Raw genomic sequence first — 22,569 nt, 5'->3', positions numbered from 1 at the left:
AAAAGACAATCTTCTGGGTTTTTTCTTGCAAGGAGAAAGAGAACCGGTGAGGTCAAGTCCCCACTTCATTCTGGCGTCACACGCTTCTTTCCTTGTTTATTAACTTCAAGGACCCTAGTTACAATGGACGTCTCAACTCTCAAGGGAGGGGTGGGAAACAGAAGTGAGATGTCAATATAGTCAAAACAAATGAAGGTTTGAAAGTCATGTGCAGCTCAAGGTGTTTTGAATCTTCTTTGTTTAGTTAGCTCCAAGGTCCAAGGCGTTTTGGTGTATAGTCTACCTAAAGTTCTCAGGACCAAAGCATTTACCTCGTCTTAAGCAACCATATAATAATAATGTGAAACTAAGTTTAATAGTAAAGCAAATCATTCTTCATTGCAAGCAAATATATAATAATGTAAAACTAATAGTCCTAACAGTATATATATCAAAGTTATTGACATCTGTGGGGATAGTGAGTTTTTAAGGCTGATGCATTCAAGGTTGTGTACATTGACCCATTCTATCTGTTTACATTTAAGGTGTTCCCTAAGAGAACATCACTCCCCCCCACCACGGTTTCCCACTCGGTCCATTCTGAAGATATTGTCCCCTGGTATCTGCAATCATGCCATCGGGGAATTTACATTTAGCTTGGCCTCAGTAAAGCATAAAAAATTCAATGTTTGAGTTACTTATTAGATGATGAATTTGATGACACTTTGAAAAGATACTTCTGATATTTAAATGACCACCTTTTTTTCTTAAATACAATTTTTCTTAGACATAAATCATTCTCGGACTTACCCATCGCTGGTTTGGCTTGAGTTGAAAGCTCGGCTAACAAATGTCTAGGTCCGTATAAATCACTCTGGGACTTACCAACCATTGGTTCAGCTTGAAGAGTTGAAAGTCCAAATAACGGACGCGTAGGTCCACGGAAATCACTCTGAGACTCACCCATTGCTTGTTTATCTTGAAGAGTTCTAAGTGTAGCAAAGGGGCGAGTAGGCTCATCTAACGGACGTGTAGAAAAGGCTAACCGATCCACGTCGTAAACCCCTTGGTCGACCTTTTAGGATGGCTGGCTGGTCAGGATGGAGGTGGTGGAAGTCGGAGGTCAGGATCGGGTCTAAAATCCTCCCAACTGGAACCCACATCCTTTCCTCGGGGCCATACCCCTCTTAATTAATCAGATACTGGAGACCCCTGCCAGACCAATGTGACTTGAGTAGATGGCCAATAGTGTATGGAGGGCCCCGATCGACGAGGCGATGCGGAGGAGGTAACGCTGCCTTTGGGACCAAAATACTTTCAATGACTGGTTTTAACTTTGAGACATAGAATGTTGGATGTACCTCCATGGACTTTGGCAGTCGGAGCCGAACAGCGGCAGGGCTGATCACCATTAGAATGGGAAATGGTCTAATGTACCTGGGCACAAGCTAAACGTCATGTTACCCGGAGTGACAGGGGCCAGGCAGAGTCATTATTCCTTGCTCACTCGGTACTTAGGAGCTGGAGTCCTTCGTCCGTTGGACCCAATGGTGTAATTGGCTATCGACTTGAGGAGAGTGGCATTTGCTCAGAATCAGGTTTGGCTACATTAGCAGAACCAGCCCAGGGCAGAAAGACAGAGAGCATCTTTTTACGGACTTGTGAACAGAGGCGCCTGGTAGCCAAAGATGTAGTGGAAGGGAGAAAGGCCAGCGGTGGAACTCGGATGGGAGTTGTGAGCGTATTCTACCCATAACAAATGTTGAGCCCATGACCGGGGACTGCATGAAGCCATACAGAAAAGAGATTTCACCAGTTCCTGGTTGAGCAGCTCTAACTGCCAGTTAGACTGAGAGAGATATGCTGATTTCAAGCTTGCAGTGGCGCCCAGAGGTCGGCAGAACTCTCCGCAAGAAGGAAGATGGAATTTATGAGCCCTTGTCTGATACAACGTCCCTTGGCAGGCTGTGAATCCGTAAGATTTGCTCCATAACCACCTGTGTTGTCCTTTAACTGAGGGTAATCCTGGCAGTGTGATGAAATGATCCATCTTACTGATTCTGTCCACAATTGTGAGGCTGACAGCGTTTCCATCAGATGGAGGGAGTCCAGTTAGAAAATCAAGTAAAAGGTGATTATATAGCCAACTCTGGCTTGCACTTGGGTTGGGCCACTGTCAAATCTTTCGAGTGCATCTGGAAGTGAAGGAGGTGCCAAAGAGGCGGCATGGTCAGATACTGGTTAGGGTATTTATGCTGGGGTTGCCAGGTTACTGAGTGCCTGGATCACCTTAGCCAGCTACTGATGTTGTTCTTGGAGTTGCTGTTTCTGTTAAGGGCTAATATGGATCAGAGATGTGATGTCATCTGACATCCGGGTGACTTCCCGTCCGCACGATGATGTCGATCCAAGGCAGAGGGTTTGGTGGATCCATTTTGGTCAGTTCATACTGTCAGGAATGGGTCAGGGGAACCAAATGTGCGAACACAGACAGTTAACGGAGCGCTGGACTGAGACGGGCACAGAGTTCTTAAGCAGGCAAGTAGTCAGAAGAGAAAGTAGGATTTCTCAAAGGCAAGGATCAGTAAAGGGGGAACAGAGTACCTAAGCAGTCGAGTCAAAAAGAGAGCAGGTTTGGTTAAGCAGGGTACGTCCAACACGAAGATCGGTCAAAGAAGGTCACTGAACAGGAACAGGTTGATTCCCAGACGAATTGACGCTAAATGTTTGGAGACTGGTCCTTAAAAACACCCAGCAAAGCAGCTGGTACCAATGTGCAGGTGGTGGTGATTAGGTATAAAATTGCAGCAGTCAGGGTGTTGTGGATTCTTCCCAATTGTGGCGTAAGAAGTGAAATCATGACATTGTATCTTCAAAATAACTCAAAACAAAGCAATGAATGTATGAAATTCAAGTGAAAATCTCAAAATTGGGCTCATAATGTCACTATTTGGTGTAGCCACCATTCTTTTCCTGCACCACCTTAACCCTCTTTGATGTGTAGTTTACCAGGGAGGGCTTCTCTTCTCGCCACTAGAATCCTCTTCCATAATGACTTCCCAGAGCTGGTGGAGGTTGGAGACATTGCATTCCACGATCTTCCATTTGAGTTTTGGTCTGGGGACATGCTCGTGCAGTCCATCACCTCAGCTCCTTTAGAAAGAAAGTTGTCTTCTTAGAGGTGTGTTTTGGGAAGTTATCATGTTGGATGTTAAGGCTATTCCCAACATCTAAATAATCTTCAAACAGAGAAGGCATCAAGAACGGAATAGTTTTGACTCCATTGGCCGATCAGGAGGGTAGAATGGCAGGTCGCCTCCAAGATGGCCGCTGCTCGCTCGCTTCTTTGTCTTTGTTTGCCCCCCCCCCCTCCAAAGGGGGAGGGGCGGACGGACAGAGCACAACGTCCGCTCTTGTAGCTTCCCCCTGCCAAATACAACCCCCCTGAGGACTGGGAGGGCAAAAACCATCATTGTTCTTCTAAAGGAAGTAGGAGTACTACACAGCACTGTCGAGTCTTATCAATATGCCTGCTCGGCATAAGCGCAAAATGGATGGCAATTTGGATGAAACTTCTAATAAGAAACCCAGACACTCGCAGAAGTTTATTGGTTCGTATATGACAAACTACCCCATGTTCAAGCCGTCTCCAAAAGGACTGATAATTTGCACCTTGCACAACATCTAAGTGCGACTTCAGCATGACAGATGGTGGAATTACTGACTGTCAAACGCACGTAGGAGGACACAAACGGAAAGATAAACCTATTTTCATTATGCTATACTTTTTCACTAGTTTGCAAAAACAATATTTCAATAACCGCATTTACTCGCATATAAGCCGCAGGCACATATAAGCCGCACCCTTAAAATTGCCTTAAAATTGTTGAATTTTACAATGTCTCACGTATAACCCGCCCCCTGATTTCATTATGGTCTACCTTTTCAATAGTTTGCACAAACACAATATTACAATTAATGTAAAAACAGGAAATTTAACAGTTTGATTTAAATTCTTCAAATTTTTTTTTACATTTTATATCTATTTTGCATGAATCGCATTCACTCCGGAAATGGGACAAGGTTACTCCTGAAATGGGGTCAATGGAGGTTGGCAGCTCCGAGAGCTGCAGCCGTAAGGTGGTTGGGGCCTAATGTGGTGGCTGTCCCAGAATCTGTTGGTGGACACCAATGGTGATGGATGCCGGCAAGCAAAATTATTCCTATTGGGCCAAATGGGTTCCAGGACTCTGAAAACAGTTGACCACTGACCAAGTGGCATGCAGCTCTATTGGTCTCTGAGGCAAGAATCCATGCATTGGAGGAATTCGCTGAGGCCATGAAGACGGGCTTGCGGATAGCTTCAAAGAAATTTGTGCCCAGGGGAAAGGCAGTGCATGACGAATACTGTTTATAGGTAGGATAGGCCACTACTGACCTCGACTCCAGATGTTGTGAGTCGGTGGGCCAAATACTTTAAAGACCGTTTTAGCGAAACTGATTTACTTTCCCACGAGGAAGCAGAGCCCTGGACTCTGAGACAGATTCTTCTCTATCTGGGTTTGACGTCACTGAGGTCAAAGTAAAAAGCTCCTCATTGGCAAAGCCCCGGGGATTGGATGAGATCTGCCCGGACTTTCTAAAGGCTGTGGATGTTGTGGGGTTGTCATGGTTGATAGGCCTCTGCAACATTGCATGAACATTCGGTGAGCACAGTGCCTCTGGAGTGGTGAATGGGGTGGGTCTTCCCGTTTTACCAGAGGTAGCGTAGGGTGTGTTCCATTTATAGGATGATCACGCTTCATACCTAGGAAAGTTATTCAGCTTACTGGAAAGGAGGGTCCGTTGGGAAGTTGAATCTTGGATTCAGGAAGAGGAGTCTGGCTTTTGTCCTGGTCGGGGAACAGTGAATCAGCTCTATAACCTCAGTAGTGTTTGCAACAGGTCATGGTAGTTCGCCCAAAGACTCTACATCAGGGGTGTCAAACCGGTCCTCAAAGGGCCACAGTGGGTGCAGGATTTCATTCCAACTCAACAAGAGGTGCTACTTATTTTAGAAGACACCTGATTGGTTAAAATGTCGGCACTGGATCGGTTGGCACAAAGACCAGGACCCACTGCGGCCCTCGGCGGAGTCTGTTTGACACATGTGCTCTACATGCTATTTGTGTATTTGGAGAAAGCGTTCAACTGCATCCCCTGGGTAGTCGTCTCTGGGATGCTCCCCGAGTATGAGGTATCAATTCCCCCGTATGACCGGTGCCAGCATTTGGTTCGCATACTCATGAGTAGGTCAAATATTAATAATAATAATCAGACATAGGCTTTGTCATCATCATTGACTCGACAAAAGCCTAATTGTCATCATACCCAGCTGCGTATGACGAAATTGGTAGTGCTTCTCCATAAGGTGCGCTTTCCCGGCAAAAGACCCAAATAAGTGATAATTTCAGACTCGTTGGCATTCTGACGTGATGGATACATCGCATCATCCCCCGAGCGGACCGTTTCCAGTGTGGATTGGACTCCACCAAAGCTAACCTGTCACCGATTCTTTTATGTAGAAAATATCAAGGCGCAGCCGAGGAGTCGAGGGGATCTGGTTTGGTGACCTCAGTATTGCATTCCTGCTTTTTGCTGATAATGTAGTTCTGCAATATTTAATTCTTACTGAAATGGTTTGCAACAGTGTGGAGCGGTTGCGATGAGAATCAGCACATCCCAATCCAAGACCATGGTCTTCAGCAGTAAAAGGTGGCATGCCTTCTCCGGGTCAGGAATGAGGTCCTTCTCCAAGTGGAGGACCTTTGGTTTATAAGGGTCTTGTTTAGGAGTGAATGGAGAATGGGGAGAAAACCGACAGGCAGGTTGGTGTGGCATCTGCTGTGATGATTACTTTGCATTTGTCTGTCATGGTGTAGAAGAAGCTGAGCTGAAAGGCGGATGTCTCTTTTTACCAGTCGACCTACTTTTCCTCTCCTTTGGTCACGAGCTGTGGATTTCCTGGATACCTGCTGACGAAATGAGTTCCCTCATGGTGTTTGCTCTCTCCCATAATTACAGGGTGAGAAGATAGTCATATTAGTGGAGGTAGATCCCCCCTGCACCTAGAGCACTGGTGTCCAAACCAGTCCTCAAAGGCTGCAGTGGGTGCATGTTTTCATTCCAACCGACAAAGAGGATACCTTTTCACCTTTCTGGTATCCTAAAATTGTAATTAGTTGTTTGCGTCACGTGCTGCTGGTTTTAGAAGAAACCTCTTTGGTTAAACTGTTTGTACTAGGTCAGGTGGAACAAAAGTCTGCACCCTCTGCGGCCCTTTGTGAAATAGTGTGTACACCCCTCGGCTACAGGAATCTGGCTCGGGCATCTGGTTAGAATGCCTACTGGGCGCCTGAGGTGTTCTGGGCATGACCCACAAGGTGGATTCCACAGGGGCGACCCAAAACGTGTTTAAATGGGGCAAAATGATGAATAAGTCGATCGAGTGGTTAGCACTTCAGCCTCACAGTGGGTTCAAATCCAGGTCGGTCCACCTATGTGGAGTTTGCATGCTCTCCCCGGGCCTGCGTGGGTATTCTCCGGGTACTCTGGTTTCCTCCCACATTCCAAAGACATGCATGGTAGGCTGATTCGACACTCTAAATTTCCCCTAGGATTGAGTGTGAGCATGAATGTTTGTTTGTCTCCTTGTGCCCTGCGATTGGCTGGCCACCAATTCAGGGTGTTCCGCGCCTCTGGCTCGAAGTCAGCTGGGATAGGCTCCAGCACCCCCTGCGACCCTAGTGAGGATAAAGCGGTTCAGAAAAGGAGATAAGCTGAATAAGTGATGTTTAATTTTTTTTTTTTAACTTTGTAATGATTTTTTCCAGGAGGCCAAATTTGCTATTGTGTTAGAGGAAGATCTGGACATCGCCATTGACTTTTTCAGGTGTGTTTGTTTGCTTGTTTCTCCAATATAGAGTTGCATTATATATTTTGTTTGTATAAAATTGTCTCAAATTTTAAATACATCATACATACAGTTATTACTCTACTTACAAAAGGTAAAAATATCAGAAAAAACATCCTAAAAAAGTTTTCACCAGTCGTGCCCACTTTGACGACGTTTGTCTTGTGCATTTTAGAAACATTATTAAATTTCGTCAAAGGCAATCGTCTTTGTATAGTTTTTTTCTTCCAAAATGTTCGTCAACCAGCATTACAGAAGCAGGTAAGAACCAGTAGTGACTTATAAAATGGGTGTAAAATTACATTTCAAAGAAATCATAAAATGTTAATGCTTGTTGTTGATTAATGTTGTTGTTTGAATTTTTAATGCTGTATTTATTAAATGTTTGTTCATGTTTGTGTGTGTGTCTCTATGTTGCATCCCGGTAGCTTCCACTTATTCCCATGCATTTTAACACGGATTCGTATGGATTGCATTGGATTGGATAACTTTATTCATCCCGTATTCAGGAAATGTAATTGTCACAGTAGCAAGAGGGTGAGAATGAAGAAACAGGAAAGGCTTTTTAGACATTAAATATATAAATAAATAAATAAATAAGCGTGTTGCTGCTATATATATATATATATATATATACATATATATATATACATATATATATACAGACGCTCCCCTCCTTACGAACATTCGAGTTACGAACAACGGTACATACGAACATGTCTGCAAATTGCGTTTATGTCGAAAAATGTTCGTAAGTTCGATTTTGTATTGCGCGCCTTTTTCCAAGTAGTGCTTCTTTCCGCCGCTAATACCGACGCCTGGCGCTGTGAGAGCTCAGCTCACCTAGCATCCACCTTCCTCTGCCCAGTTTGTTGCAATGCGGAAGTGCGTGAACGTATCTCCAGTGCGCAAAGAACCGTTTTCATTTGTATCATGAAATATCTCGTGCAGCCATTATTCAATATGGTTGGTGAAAAGCGAAATGCTTCTAGTGAGGGAGGTGCAAGGAAGAGGCAAGCCATTTCATTTGAAACAAGTGGCAATAATAACGAAGCTTGATGCGCGTGACAGTGGTGAGCGTTGCACGGGCATACAACTTGAATCGTTCGACCGTCAGTACCATTTATAAACAGAAAGATTGAGCAGCAGGATCCAAATCTTGAACGCTGCACAAAGTTTGCAAATCAATTGAATGATGCCATACAGTGCTACCTCATCATTTATGATGAAAAAAAGAAGAAAACTGCAATCGTCGTTAGATCGCTTCTTTCGGACAGTTTCTAATACATAAATCTCTCTCTCTCTATACAGTACTGTACATATTCTCTCCATTTTATTAAATATTTTTTTAGTACAAACCAATGCGTGTTACTTATACAAGCCTTAAACATACAAATGCACTTATATAAACCTTCAATATACTTATATAGGCCTTAAACATAAATTATAATACAAAATATAGCACTAAATCAATTTACAAACAAATTCAACTTATGAACAATCGCTCGGAACCTAACTCGTTCGTAAGTAGGGGAGCGTCTGTATATATATATATATATATATATATATATATATATATATATATATATATATATATATATATATATATATATATATATATATATATATATATATAAATATATATATATATACATACCTAGTGGTACCTCGTCATACGACCGCTCGTCATACAATATTCTCGTCTTACGACGGAAATTTCGATCGAATAATTTGCCCGTGATGCGGTCAAAATTTCGTGATGCGACCAAGCCAGGTGGCCATGGCACTGTCTTTTTTTGCATCTCTTTCGTGTATAAAATCTTTCTACGAGCACTGGGCGGACTTTGCATTTCCATACCCGTTTTCCCCCCCACGTTGGTCTACATTTACATACCAGGTAAACAACAATGGATCGGCAGAGTTTTGCAAAGAAAAGAACTGGAATATACACTTGGTAATCAGACACGGGGAAGCGGCAAGTTCCAAACAACTCTTGATGCGTTCGTTTTGAAGGCTCCGGCGGAACGTCGGGGTGGGGCCAACCCGTTACAAAGGTGAAAAAGATTAAAACTAAATTAGAATTCAGTTTTGTGTGAAGTTACATTAAACGTTGAGTGTCTGTATATATTAATCCGAGTTAATTTAAATTTGTTTGTTCGGTTACGAGTGAGTTGCAGTGGATAAAGTCCCCCGAACACCCCCCGCCTCCGTGTATGTTGCTGTCTCTACCCTCCGCGAAATGCGTCTAATTTTACTTCTATTAAACACATTTTATTACTATTAAACCACTAGTTATGTGTTACTTTGTTAATAGATGGCGAATTAGAAGAAATAAAACATGTTTTACACGAGTGCGTCGTTGCCGTGGATAAAGTCCCCCCAACACCTCCCCCCTCCTCCGTGTGTGCCGTTCCCTTCCCCTCCGCGAAATGCGTCTAATTTCACTTCTATTAAACACATTTTATTACTATTAAACCACTCATTATTTATTACTTTGTCAATATATGGCAAATTAGAAGAAATAAAACATGTTTTACACGAGTGCGTCGTTGCTATGGATAAAGTCCCTCCCAACACCTCGCCCCGCCTCCGTGGGTATGTCGCTGTCGATATCCCCGGCGAAATGTGTCCAATTTTACTTCTATTAAACACATTTTATTACTATTAAACCACTCGTTATTTATTATTTTGTCAATACATGGCGAATTAGAAGAAATAAAACATGTTTTACACGAGTGCGTCGTTGCCGTGGATAAAGTCCCCCCAACACCTCGCCCCACCTCCGTGTGTGTCGTTACCTTCCCCTCCGCGAAATGCGTCTAATTTTACTTCTATTAAACACATTTTTTTACTATTAAACCACTCATTATTTATCACTTTGTCAATACATGGCGAACTAGAAGAAATAAAACATTTTTTCCAATCCAATATCCTGTTTTTGGTATTTTTTCAGAGGGTTGGAACGAATTAATTTGTTTTCCATTCATTTCAATGGGAAACGTCCGCTCGATTTACGAGAATCTCGTCATACGATCTCAGTCTCAGAACGGATTACGATCGTATGTCGAGGTACCACTGTATATATATATATATATATATATATATATATATATATATATATATATATATATATTGCAGCAACACACTTATTTATTTATTTAATGTCTAAAATGCCTTTCCTCTATCTTCATTCTCACCCTCTTGCTACTGTGACAATTACATTTCCCGAATACGGGATGAATAAAGTTATCCGATCCAATGCAATCCATACGAATCTGTGTTAAAACACATGGGAACAAGAGGAAGCTACCGGGAAACACAGACACACACAGACACACACATACACAGACACACACACAGGCACACACACACACAGACACACAGAGACAGACACAGGCACACACAGACACACACAGACACAGACATACACAGACACAGACACACACAGACACACACAGACACACACACAGACACACGCATACACACAGACACACACAGACACACACAGATACACACACAGACACACACAGATACACACACAGACACACATACAGACACACACACAGACACATACACACACAGACACACACAGATACTCACGCACAGACACACACACAGACACACAGACACACACAGATACACACACAGACACACAACACAGACACACATACACAGACACATATACACACAGACACACGCACACAGACATACAGACAGACACACACAGACACACACAGACACACACAGACACACAGACACAGGCACACACAGATACACACAGACACACCGACGCACACAGACACACACACACATACAGACACACACACAGACACACACACAGACACACACACGCACACACACACAGAAACAGACACAGACAAACAAAAACACACACAGACACACACAGACACACACAGATACACACATACACACAGACACACACACAGACATACACATAGACACACACACAGACCCACAGACACAGACACACACACAGACACACAGACACACACACAGACACACATAGACTCACACATAGAAACACATGCACAGACACACACAGAGACACACACATAAACACACACAGACACATACACACAGACACAAATAGACTCACACAGAAACACATGCACAGACACACACATAAACACACACAAACACACACACACACACACAGAAACACACACATAGACACACACACAGACACACACACGCAGACACACACAGACACACGCACAGACACACGCACAGACACACGCACAGACACACACACAGACACACACGCAGACAGACACAGACACACACACGCAGACACACACACAGACACACACAGAGACACACACACACACACACATACACACACAGACACACACACAGACACACACAGACACACGCAGACACACACACAGAGACTCACAGATACACACACAGACCCGCACACAGATACACACAGAGACACACAGAAACACACACTTACAGACACATTAACACACACACAGACATACACACACACAGAGAAACACACACTTACAGACACATTCACACACAGACACACACAGAAATACACACAAACACACAGACACACACAGACACATACACACACAGACACACACACAGAAACACACACACACAGACACACACACAAAAACACACACACAGAAACACATGCTGACACACACAGACACACGCACAGACACACACGCAGACAGACACACAGAAACACACACAGACATACACACAGACACACACAGACACACACACAGACACACACACAGACACACACACAGACACACACACAGACACATACACACACAGACACATACACACACAGACACACACACAGATACTCACACACAGACACACACACAGACACACAGACACACACAGATACACACACACAGACACACAACACAGACACACATACACAGACACATATACACACAGACACACGCACACAGACATACAGACACACACAGACACACGCACACAGACATACAGACAGACACAGACACACACAGACACACACAGACACAGGCACACACAGATACACACAGACACACCGACGCACACAGACACACACAGACACACACAGACACACACACACATACAGACACACACACATACAGACACACACACAGACACACACACAGACACACACACAGACACACACACGCACAGACACACACACAGAAACAGACACAGACAAACAGAAACACACACAGACACACACAGACACACACAGACACACACAGATACACACATATACACATACACACAGACGCACACACAGACACACACACAGACATACACAGACACACACACAGACCCACAGACACAGACACACACACACACACACAGACACACAGACACATACACACAGACACACATAGACTCACACATAGAAACACATGCACAGACACACACAGAGACACACACATACACACACACAGACACATACACACAGACACAAATAGACTCACACAGAAACACATGCACAGACACACACAGAGACACACACAGAGACACACACATAAACACACACATAAACACACAGACACACACACACAGAAACACACACAGACACACACACAGACACACACACGCAGACACACACAGACACACGCACAGACACACGCACAGACACACGCACAGGCACACACACAGACACACACACAGACAGACACAGACACACACAGAGACACACACAGACACACACAGACACACACAGACACACACACAGACACACACACAGACACACGCAGACACACACACAGACACTCACAGACACACGCAAACACACAGACACACACAGATACACACACAGACCCACACACAGATACACACAGAGACACACACAGAAACACACACTTACAGACACATTAACACACACACAGACACACACACACACTTACAGACACATTCACACACAGACACACACAGAAATGCACACAAACACACAGACACACACAGACACACACACAGAAACACACACACACAGACACACACACAAAACACACACACAGAAACACATGCTGACACCCACAGACACACGCACAGACACACACACGCAGACAGACACACAGAAACACACACAGACATACACACAGACATACACACAGACACACACACAGACACACACACAGACACACACACAGACACATACACAGACACATACACAGACACACACACAGACACACACACTCAGACACAGACACACACACAGACACACACACGCAGACACACACAGAAACACACACAGACATACACACAGACACACACACAGACACACACACAGACACAGACACAGACACACAGACACAGACACATACACAGACACACACACACATACACAGACAGAGACACCCAGACACACACACACACAGACACACAATCACACACACACACAGACACACACACGCAGACACAGACACACACACAGACACACACACAGACACACACAGACACACACACAGACACACACAGACACACACACAGACACATACACAGACACACACACATACACAGACAGAGACACCCAGACACACACACAGACACACAATCACACACATACACACAGACACACAGATATACACACCACCCACAGACACACACAGGCACACACAGACACACATACAGACACACACACAGACACACACACCGACACACACACTGACACACACACATACACACACAGACACACACAGACACACACAGACACACACACAGACACAGACACAAACACACACAGACAGACACACAGTGACACACAAAGACACACACAGACACACACAGATACACACACAGACACACAGACACAGACACAGACACTCACACACAGACACAGGCACAGATACAGATACAGATACAGATACAGACACAGACCAAGACACAGACACACACACACACACACACACACACACAGACACAGACACACACAGACACAGACACACACAGACACAGACACACACAGACACACACACAGACACACACACAGACACACACACAGACACACACAGACACACACACAGACACACAGACACACACACACACACACATATTCATATACATTAGGCCAGGTTGGGTTAGGTTAGAACTTCACTTCATCCCGCATTCGGGAAACTTCTTGGCCGCAGCAAGAAGACAGACACAAGACACACAAGACATTGCAGACTAGCCCAAAGAAACCACGCCACGCGATGGGTGGGGCCGAGTCGCAAAGGCTATGTATACTTGTTATTCATTTTTTGACATTAATAAATAATTTTATGATCATTTTCCCTCATTTTTGTTTCTCACATATTTCATACAAAATTGGGACATGTTGACCAATTTTAAAGGATTTAATTGGTAGATGTGTAAGGACCGTGGAACTAACTAGAGAATTTACATATAAAATATACCTCTACTTACGAATTTTTTAAGTTACGAAAAAAAATCTGGATCCAATTAATTTCCTAAGTAGAGGTATGACTGAACTGTAGTTGTTTGTCCAACAACGAAATGGGATAAAAACATTTTTTGTTGCTTTTTTTGTTTATATTTCGTAGAAATATATTTTCTCACCACAGTCCAATCTATCAAATTCAGTAAAGTAATGTTATTGGGAGCCTTTTAATGTAATTGAGGAGACAAAACAATGTTATGCACGGTGACGAAAGAAAGGTATATTCCAAAAGAAGCACTTCACTTCCGTGGTGGATACTGTGTGGCGGTTTGACCAGTCCTATATGAGGAAAAATGATAAGAATAAGCGTTGTATGAATTCCATACAATATCAATATTTTCTGAAGAATAAACTTCAACAAACAATCACAATGCTAAGATTATACTAGAGCCAGCGTTTTCTTTAATACATTGGCCCACAATGAGCACAATGTTTTTGGAACGTCATCCATGTCACCAGGCCTGATTCGCGTTGAAAATCTGGGGTATGACCTGAAGCAGGCTGTCCATCTATTTCACTTCACTGAGATGTTATGTAAGGAAGAATGGTCCAAAAACTCTACATCTAAACTCATTGGAAATCATAAGAGCGCAGAGCTGTTCTTTTGGCAAAAGAGATATCTACAGAATATTGATTCAATTTATGTTGGGGTTGCCAAATCTTTGTGCCTGCATAATTTTGTTTTAATATATACAGACGCTCCCCTACTTACGAACGCAATTGGTTCCGAGCGATTGTTCATAAGTTGAATTTGTTTGTAAGTTGATTCAGTGCTATATTTTGTATTATAATTTATGTTTAAGGCCGATATAAGTATATTGAAGGTTTATATAAGTGCATTTGTATGTTTAAGGCTTGTATAAGTAACACGCATTGGTTTGTACTGAAAAAAAAAACATTTAATAAAATGGAGAGAATATGTACAGTACTGTAGAGAGAGAGAGAGATTTATGTATTAGAAACTGGCCAAAAGAAGCGACCTAATGACGATTGCAGTTTTCTTCTTTTTTTTCATCATAAATGATGCGGTACCACTGTATGGCATCATTCAATTGATTTGCAAACTTTGTGCAACGTTCAATATTTGGGTCCTGCTGCTCGATCTTTCTGTTTATAAATGGTACTGACGGTCGAACGATTCAAGTTGTATGCCCGTGCCTATAGCTAGTTATAGCTATCAACTTGCATATCTCTATCTATTATTTTGAAAACAGAACATGCCAAAATGTTGTTGGAGAGTTTCTTCAAGATAATTTTTTCTGTTGTGTTTCGTTCTAGTTTTCTGAGTCAGACTGTTCATCTTTTGGATGAGGATGACAGCCTGTATTGCATATCAGCCTGGAATGATCTCGTAAGTAAACTGGTTGCGCTTATCCAACCCCCCACTCCGAAGTAAACTTATTTATATAATGCGTATGTAGCTACTATGTGTTCTTGCATAATAATCTAGTTGCTCAGGTTCATATACATAACATCCAGAGATGCTATATATCATAACTGAAGTTGCACAATGATATGGAGAGATTGGGATCTACTACACTAATGAGCATTAAGTTGATCATTTCTTTTTTCTTTGAATTCTACAGGGTTACGAACACACAGCAGAGGATCCCACCTTGCTCTACAGAGTGGAAAGTATGCCTGGCCTTGGCTGGGTCCTGAAAAAGAGTCTCTACAAGGATGAACTTGAGCCAAAATGGCCAACACCTGAGAAGGTGTCAAATTCTTCTTTTTCTACTTATTTAAGTGTACCTGTCACATAACCTCAATGTTCATTCTCTTTACACAGCTTATATATTATCATTCATTAATTTTCTCCTGCTTATTCGAGTTCATGTCGTAGGGTTAGCATTTTCATCAGCGAAACCCAGAATCTCCCCACCCATTTTACCGGGCCAGCCGGGAAACAGAGTCTCCCCAGTGTGTCCTAGGTTTTCCCTTCAAGCTTCTACCATCAGGGAGTGAGGACACCCCCAGAGGGGAGACCAGGGGTGGCCATAGGCTCTATAAATCTTTGGGCCTCCCCACTGGCCAGTATAAGGGTACACGGTCGATTGGTCGCCGGTCTTTTGGTCGCTGTCTTTAGGTCGCCCGGAAGTTTGGTCGCCGGTCTTTTTTGTCGCCGGTCTTTTGGTCGCGGTTTGGTCGCCCAAATGATCGGCTGCTGCCATCTACTGTCAATTTATTAAAAAGAAACAAAGCAGATTCACAGACGGTGGCTTTATTGAAGCAGTCCAATGAACCTTCATTCTCTCTGGGAGAACTTGCAATGTTGAAATACTTCAGATTAGATGGTCGTTTTTATCAAACAAATACAAGTATTAGTAAACTTTTAGCCCGTAACTTTGACATTAAAATAAAAGGCAATAAGTAAAATTAATTTATTAAAAAGAAGACAAAGCAAATTCACAGATGGTGTTTTTATTGAAGCAGTAAAACTTACAAATTCTAGCAGTAAAACTTACAAATTCTGTACAAAAATTACAAATACAAACTTACAAATTATGTACAAAGGGAATTGACAGATGGGAGTTTTTATTACAAATTGTATGCAATGGCTTGCAGGTACTCTACATTGTTCTCGAATCGATCCGGGTTTCTATAGTCCACCCTTAAATTAGAACCTAGCCAAGTGTTCTCAAAATAGTAGAGAAAGTCTTTTATTTGTTTGATAAAAATGACCATCTAATCTAAAGTATTTCAACATTGCAAGTTCTCCTAGAGAGAATGAAGGTTCATTGGACGCCTATGACAGTCGATGGCAGCAGCTGATGTGTTAAATGAGTGCTCTTATTTCTCCCAGAGAGAATGAAGGTTGCTAGAATTTTTAAACGACCATCTAATCTAAAGTATTTCAACATTGCAAGTTCTCCCAGAGAGAATGAAGGTTCATTGGACGCCTATGACAGTCGATGGCAGCAGCTGATGTGTTAAATGAGTGCTCTTATTTCTCCCAGAGAGAATGAAGGTTCCTAGATTTTTTTAAGTTTTACTGCTTCAATAAAAACACCATCTGTGAATTTGCTTTGTATTCTTTTTAATAAATTAATTATATTTATTGCCTTTTATTTTAATGTCAAAGTTCCGGGCTAAAAGTATACTAATACTTTTATTTGTTTGAAAAAAATGACCATCTAATCTAAAGTATTTCAACATTGCAAGTTCTCCCAGAGAGAATGAAGGTTCATTGGACTGCTTCAATAAAAACACCATCTGTGAATCTGCTTTGTTTCTTTTTAATAAATTGACAGTAGATGGCAGCAGCCGATCATTTGGGCGACCAAACCGCGACCAAAAGACCGGCGACAAAAAAGACCGGCGGCCAAAAAGACCGGCGACCAAACTTCCGGGCGACCTAAAGACCGCGACCTAAAGACCGCGACCAAAAGACCGGCGACCAATCGACCGCACACGAGTATAAGGTTAGATTGTATTTGCATCACTCCTGCATCTCATCTTAAATGACAGGTAAGTTATTTTTCATTATGTCATTTGGCCAGCCAGTACCCATCAGACTCCCTCTCACAGGCCAAAAAGGTAGGACTCTTTCTTCAACTTGATAGCACCAGGTGTTTCTGGGATTGCCGCTACGACTACCTAAGCAATACATGCGCAGAACATGGTCCACTTTCGTAAAGCAAAGGGACAAAGCTCTGCTAGGGTTGGGAGTTGAAGCTCGTTTTAAGAGGTAACATTGTTCCTAGCAGACTCACAAAAGGTTTGGGTCTGCCAGACTGACATGTTCCCCCATCATAGGAGCCAACTCACCACCAATTGGTGATCGTTTTACAGCTCCACCCCTTCTCTTCACCCAAGTGCACCTGCTAGTCCGATGAAATTGCTACAAAGCACGAGTTAGCATGTTTGTACAAATTCAAGCAATAGCTTTCAGAAATGTAAGTGAAGGTTTCTCACAATATCTATAATAGTTATGCATTATAACAGGGAAAGGAAAGTATCGGCTTCAATAAAATTGAATATAAGATGTAAGCCTAATCATTTTTCCATCTTGTTAGAAACGACACCAATTTATTTTACATGCTGCTTGTTGAAATCGCTCCAGATATGAGTTCCTTCCTCAAGTGGAGGACTTAAAATATCTCACGGTCTTGGTCTGAGTGCAGAAAGAATGAAACTGGAGATCCACAGGCAAGTGGCTGCATCATCTGCAGTAAGGCAGAATCATCATAATGTCGTCATAATGAACTTAAAGGCAAACTCCCTTTTTTACCTGTCGATCTACATTTCTACCCTCGCCTATGGTCTCAAGCTTTGGGTTGTGACCGAAAGAACAAGATTGCGGATACAGCCGGCCGAAATGAGTTTTCTCTACAGGGTCTCCGGGCTCTCCATTAGAGGATGAATGAGCCGCTTGATCATCTGGGAGCGGCTTGTGTTTGAGCTGTTTTTCCTCAACATCAGAAGGAGCCAGAAGAAGTGATATGGACATTTTATTAGGGTGTCCCCTGGCCGGCACCCTCGTGAGGTGTTTTACGCATATCCTGCAGTAGGCAGGAGGCCCCGAGATTGACTCAGGACACGCTAGGGATACAATGTCTCCTGGCTGCTGTTCTTCTTTTTCACCTCAGGCGCCTGAGGATTACCCTCAGCAGCGCTAGAGCTGCCACTGGAACACGGATTAGTTCATCCAGGGAGTTGCCCAGGCCGCAATGGTAGCGTTCGGTCATTAAGGCCGGACAGCGGAGCCATAGGTGTTCAGACGACTCTGTTTCCTCGTCGCACAGGCGGCAGCGATCCGAGTCGGATTTCCCCACAAGGTGGAGCCAACGGCGGAGCAGGGGGTGGTGTCCACTGCGGAAACGAATAAGGTCTTTGCGGTCTCCTTTCGATAGGGCAAGTTCTTCCTCTGTGACTTTCGTAGTGTAGGTCTGCAAAAGGCGGGGGTGTGAGAGGGGGGGGAGCGATCTTCACGTTTGGATGATGGCACTGGCTGCTGTAAGAATGCCTCGGGAGTTTGGTTTTCTCTGCTTAAGTTGTCGACCCAAAGACTCCAACTTGATAAAATCTGGATGTAATGATGAGACATGTAAGCTTTGTGTGACAACATTTTTTATCGGGTTGCACTATCATTGCAAGGATTTCACTGCCAACAATTGCAACAGTTTTATTCCCCACACCATGCAGTTTCTGTGAAACCGTTCCTTGTGGAACCTCACTTAGGATTCACTTGAAATGGCACTTTATGGAGATCAGAACATGGCTCATAAATTGTAGGACACCATTAGCGGCAAAGTGTGCATGTAACACACACTTCCCATTCATGTGCCTGCCTCCATTGCTGGCTGTTTGACCAAGAGGACAAATCTCCACACAATCTTTACAAATTGCTGTCACAGCATCCCTATGTAAATGGAGCCTGGTATGAGACACATTTACATTTTCACAGAAATAAACTATCTATCCAACTGAATGTATACCACAAAAATAGTTTGAAATATGTTATGTGAAAGCTTTTCATGTTTTTTTACGAATTGTTTTTGGCTTTTATGGTGTTTTTGATGCGAATGAGGTATGTGTCTGTTCGTAGTTGTGGGATTGGGACATGTGGATGCGAATGCCAGAACAAAGGAAGGGAAGAGAGTGTATCATACCTGATGTGTCCCGCTCCTACCACTTTGGCATCATTGGTCTCAACATGAATGGATATTTTCATGTAAGATGGAGTCTTTTCATAAATAAAACTCAAGTTTATTCACGACATTCTAATTCAAGTTACAGTTTTATTTTTACTATTCTCCTTTTTCATAGGAAGTATATTTCAAGAAACACAAGTTTAACACAGTTCCTCACGTGCAGCTGAAGAATGTTGACAGGTGTGTAAAGCCAATTACTGATCGTTTTAAAGGGACCCTCCGGTCATTTTGATTATTTAGTTTCTAAATGCATCAAATGCATAATGTTAATGTAATCTTAGAACACAAGTGCTGAGGCTGAGAACAACTGAGTGCTGAATATGAGTTAAAGCAAAAAATGTTGTTGTTTTTTGTCTTACCTGCTTGGATTTTTCAGGTGAGCGTAAAAGGGGGGTCAGGTGACATCACCTTCAACTCATGCTTCCTGGCCCGCCCCTACCACTATATAGTGGTACCTCTACTTATGAATGATTCTACATAAGAAATATTCAGGCACAACAAGCTTGGGATGGGAAACCTTTTGTTCCAAGTTCCGCAAAACAATCCATGATAGAACCATTAAACTAAATCAAACATCCTCCAAAACGTAAATACGTACGCTTCCTGTATCCTTTTTTTAATTGTCGTGGTATAGCTGCTATTTACCAACACCTCGCTGGTCTCCCGCTGGCTAGAAGCAAGCTGCGTCTCAATGATGCCAGAACCGAAGTTAGCACGCTGTAAGCGGACAATAGAACCAGTGTATCAGCATATTTACTACAATGTGCGACAGGGGAGCAGAGTGCTAGCCGGACCCGAAAACTGCGCTCCAGGTGGACGCCAGAGCCAGGAGCCAGGCCAAAGTGGGGTAGTGGCCACCGATAGCGTAGGAGCGCGACAGTCCCACCAAAAGCCCCCTTTGTGGGCCCTTTATTAATCTTTTTCCGAGACTATGGATGATCAGCTCTGGCCAGGGATGATTCCTGATTAATATGCCTTCGACCCTCATTTGCTACGGAGTTGTTTCTTGAGTTTTTCTGCATAACATAATTTTAAGTTGTTACATTTTGTTTACCTGCTTGAATATACATGTTTACTCAGCTGCCACTCGCAATTTCAGCGCTTTGCTTAAGCTTAAGAGATCATTATTTTTTGTCCTTTTCGGCATACATACATACATACATACATTTACATACAAAATTGATTCGGTAATCCCTAGAATATCACGGATATTGTAGACCACACACGGCCGCGATAATCGAAAAACCGCAAAGTAGGATCACTCCTATTATTACTAGCATATTACCTATTTTTGCACCTATACAGAAATAAAAGTACATAAGTACAATTATCAAGTAGTGTATTTATTAAATATTACAGCTATAAGCATATGAAAAGACTAATGTATTAATATCTAAATATAATCTATAAATAAAAACATTGTAAATACTTTAAGTCAGGGGTGTCAGACTCGGGTTGGTTCGCGGGCCGCGTTAACGTCAACTCGATTTCATGTGGGCCGGACCATTTTATATATAATATTTAGATTTTTTTTATAAATGGATTAAAAGAACTGGATTAAAAGCCCTGAATATTCAGTTTTTTATAGATTTAAAACAATGTGTATTTTAGCTTTTTTTATATATTTTTAGATTTTACAAAATGATTTTTGAACTAAAAACCCAGAAAAAAAATTGATTAAAAAATTACAATTATTGATTTAAAAGGGGGAAAATCAGGAAATTTAATATACATCTATACTTTTCATTTTAATTTGTTCCTAAAATAGAAAGTCAGCACTCATGATTCACTTTCCCGGGCAACACAAAATGATGCGGTGGGCCAGATTTGGCCCCCGGGCCGCCACTTTGACACATGTGCTTTAAGTACTGTATTCAGTGAAAATATTTCCTCTCCCCTTGATTTAAAATTTTGAAAAAGTACTAAAGACCGCGTTCTTCATCGCAATTGCCGTCATTGTTCATCTCATCTTATCTTCCTGTCATATATCGCCTCGAGTGTGTGGTGCCGGACCCAAAGATGCAGGAATTGAAACTCGTGACAGGAGACTACGCCAAGCATTCCCAGCAGACCCTCACGAAACATTTGGGTCTCCCTGGCCGCATGGGCATCCGCCCCCACCATCAGAGCCAACTCACCACCATGTGGTGATCGGTTGACAGCTCCGCCCCTCTTTACCAGTGTCCAAGACATGCAGCCGCAGGTCGGATGACACGATCACAAAGGCGATCATTGAACTGCAGTCTGGGATGTCCTGGTGCCAAGTGCACATATGGACACCCTTATGCTTGAACATGGTATTCATTATTGTCAGTCGCGATGAGTGCAGAAATCTAATAACAGAACACCGATCAGGGGGGGCGTTCTTCCCAATCACTCCCCTCCAGGTCTCACTGTCGTTGCCCACGTGAGCATTGAAGGCCCCCAGTAAAATGAGGGAGTCCCCCCAAAAGGAACACTCTGCAGCACCCCTTCCAAAAAGGGTGCCTACGCTGAACTGCTGTTTGGTGCATATGTACAAACAACAGTCAGGTCCTGTC

General features: G+C 42.9%; 1 protein-coding gene across 7 annotated transcripts in view; it reads left to right on the top strand.

Moving 5' to 3' along the window:
- The window catches only part of pomgnt1 (protein O-linked mannose N-acetylglucosaminyltransferase 1 (beta 1,2-)), a 120,823-nt gene that overhangs the window by 88,677 nt on the left and 9,577 nt on the right, over window positions 1-22,569 (top strand). For all 7 annotated transcript variants that reach the window (XM_077594626.1, XM_077594623.1, XM_077594624.1 and 4 more), the window contains 5 exons: window positions 6,852-6,910; window positions 15,654-15,726; window positions 15,962-16,090; window positions 19,924-20,049; window positions 20,145-20,209. In XM_077594626.1, the coding sequence (XP_077450752.1) occupies window positions 6,852-6,910; window positions 15,654-15,726; window positions 15,962-16,090; window positions 19,924-20,049; window positions 20,145-20,209 (452 nt within the window). The remainder of the gene's footprint in view (window positions 1-6,851; window positions 6,911-15,653; window positions 15,727-15,961; window positions 16,091-19,923; window positions 20,050-20,144; window positions 20,210-22,569) is intronic.

This window comes from Stigmatopora argus, chromosome 24, assembly GCF_051989625.1.
Source record: "Stigmatopora argus isolate UIUO_Sarg chromosome 24, RoL_Sarg_1.0, whole genome shotgun sequence".
Taxonomy (NCBI): Eukaryota; Metazoa; Chordata; class Actinopteri; order Syngnathiformes; family Syngnathidae; genus Stigmatopora; species Stigmatopora argus.
Note: the sequence above shows the minus strand (reverse complement) of the source record. Positions and strands in the feature narration are given on the sequence as shown.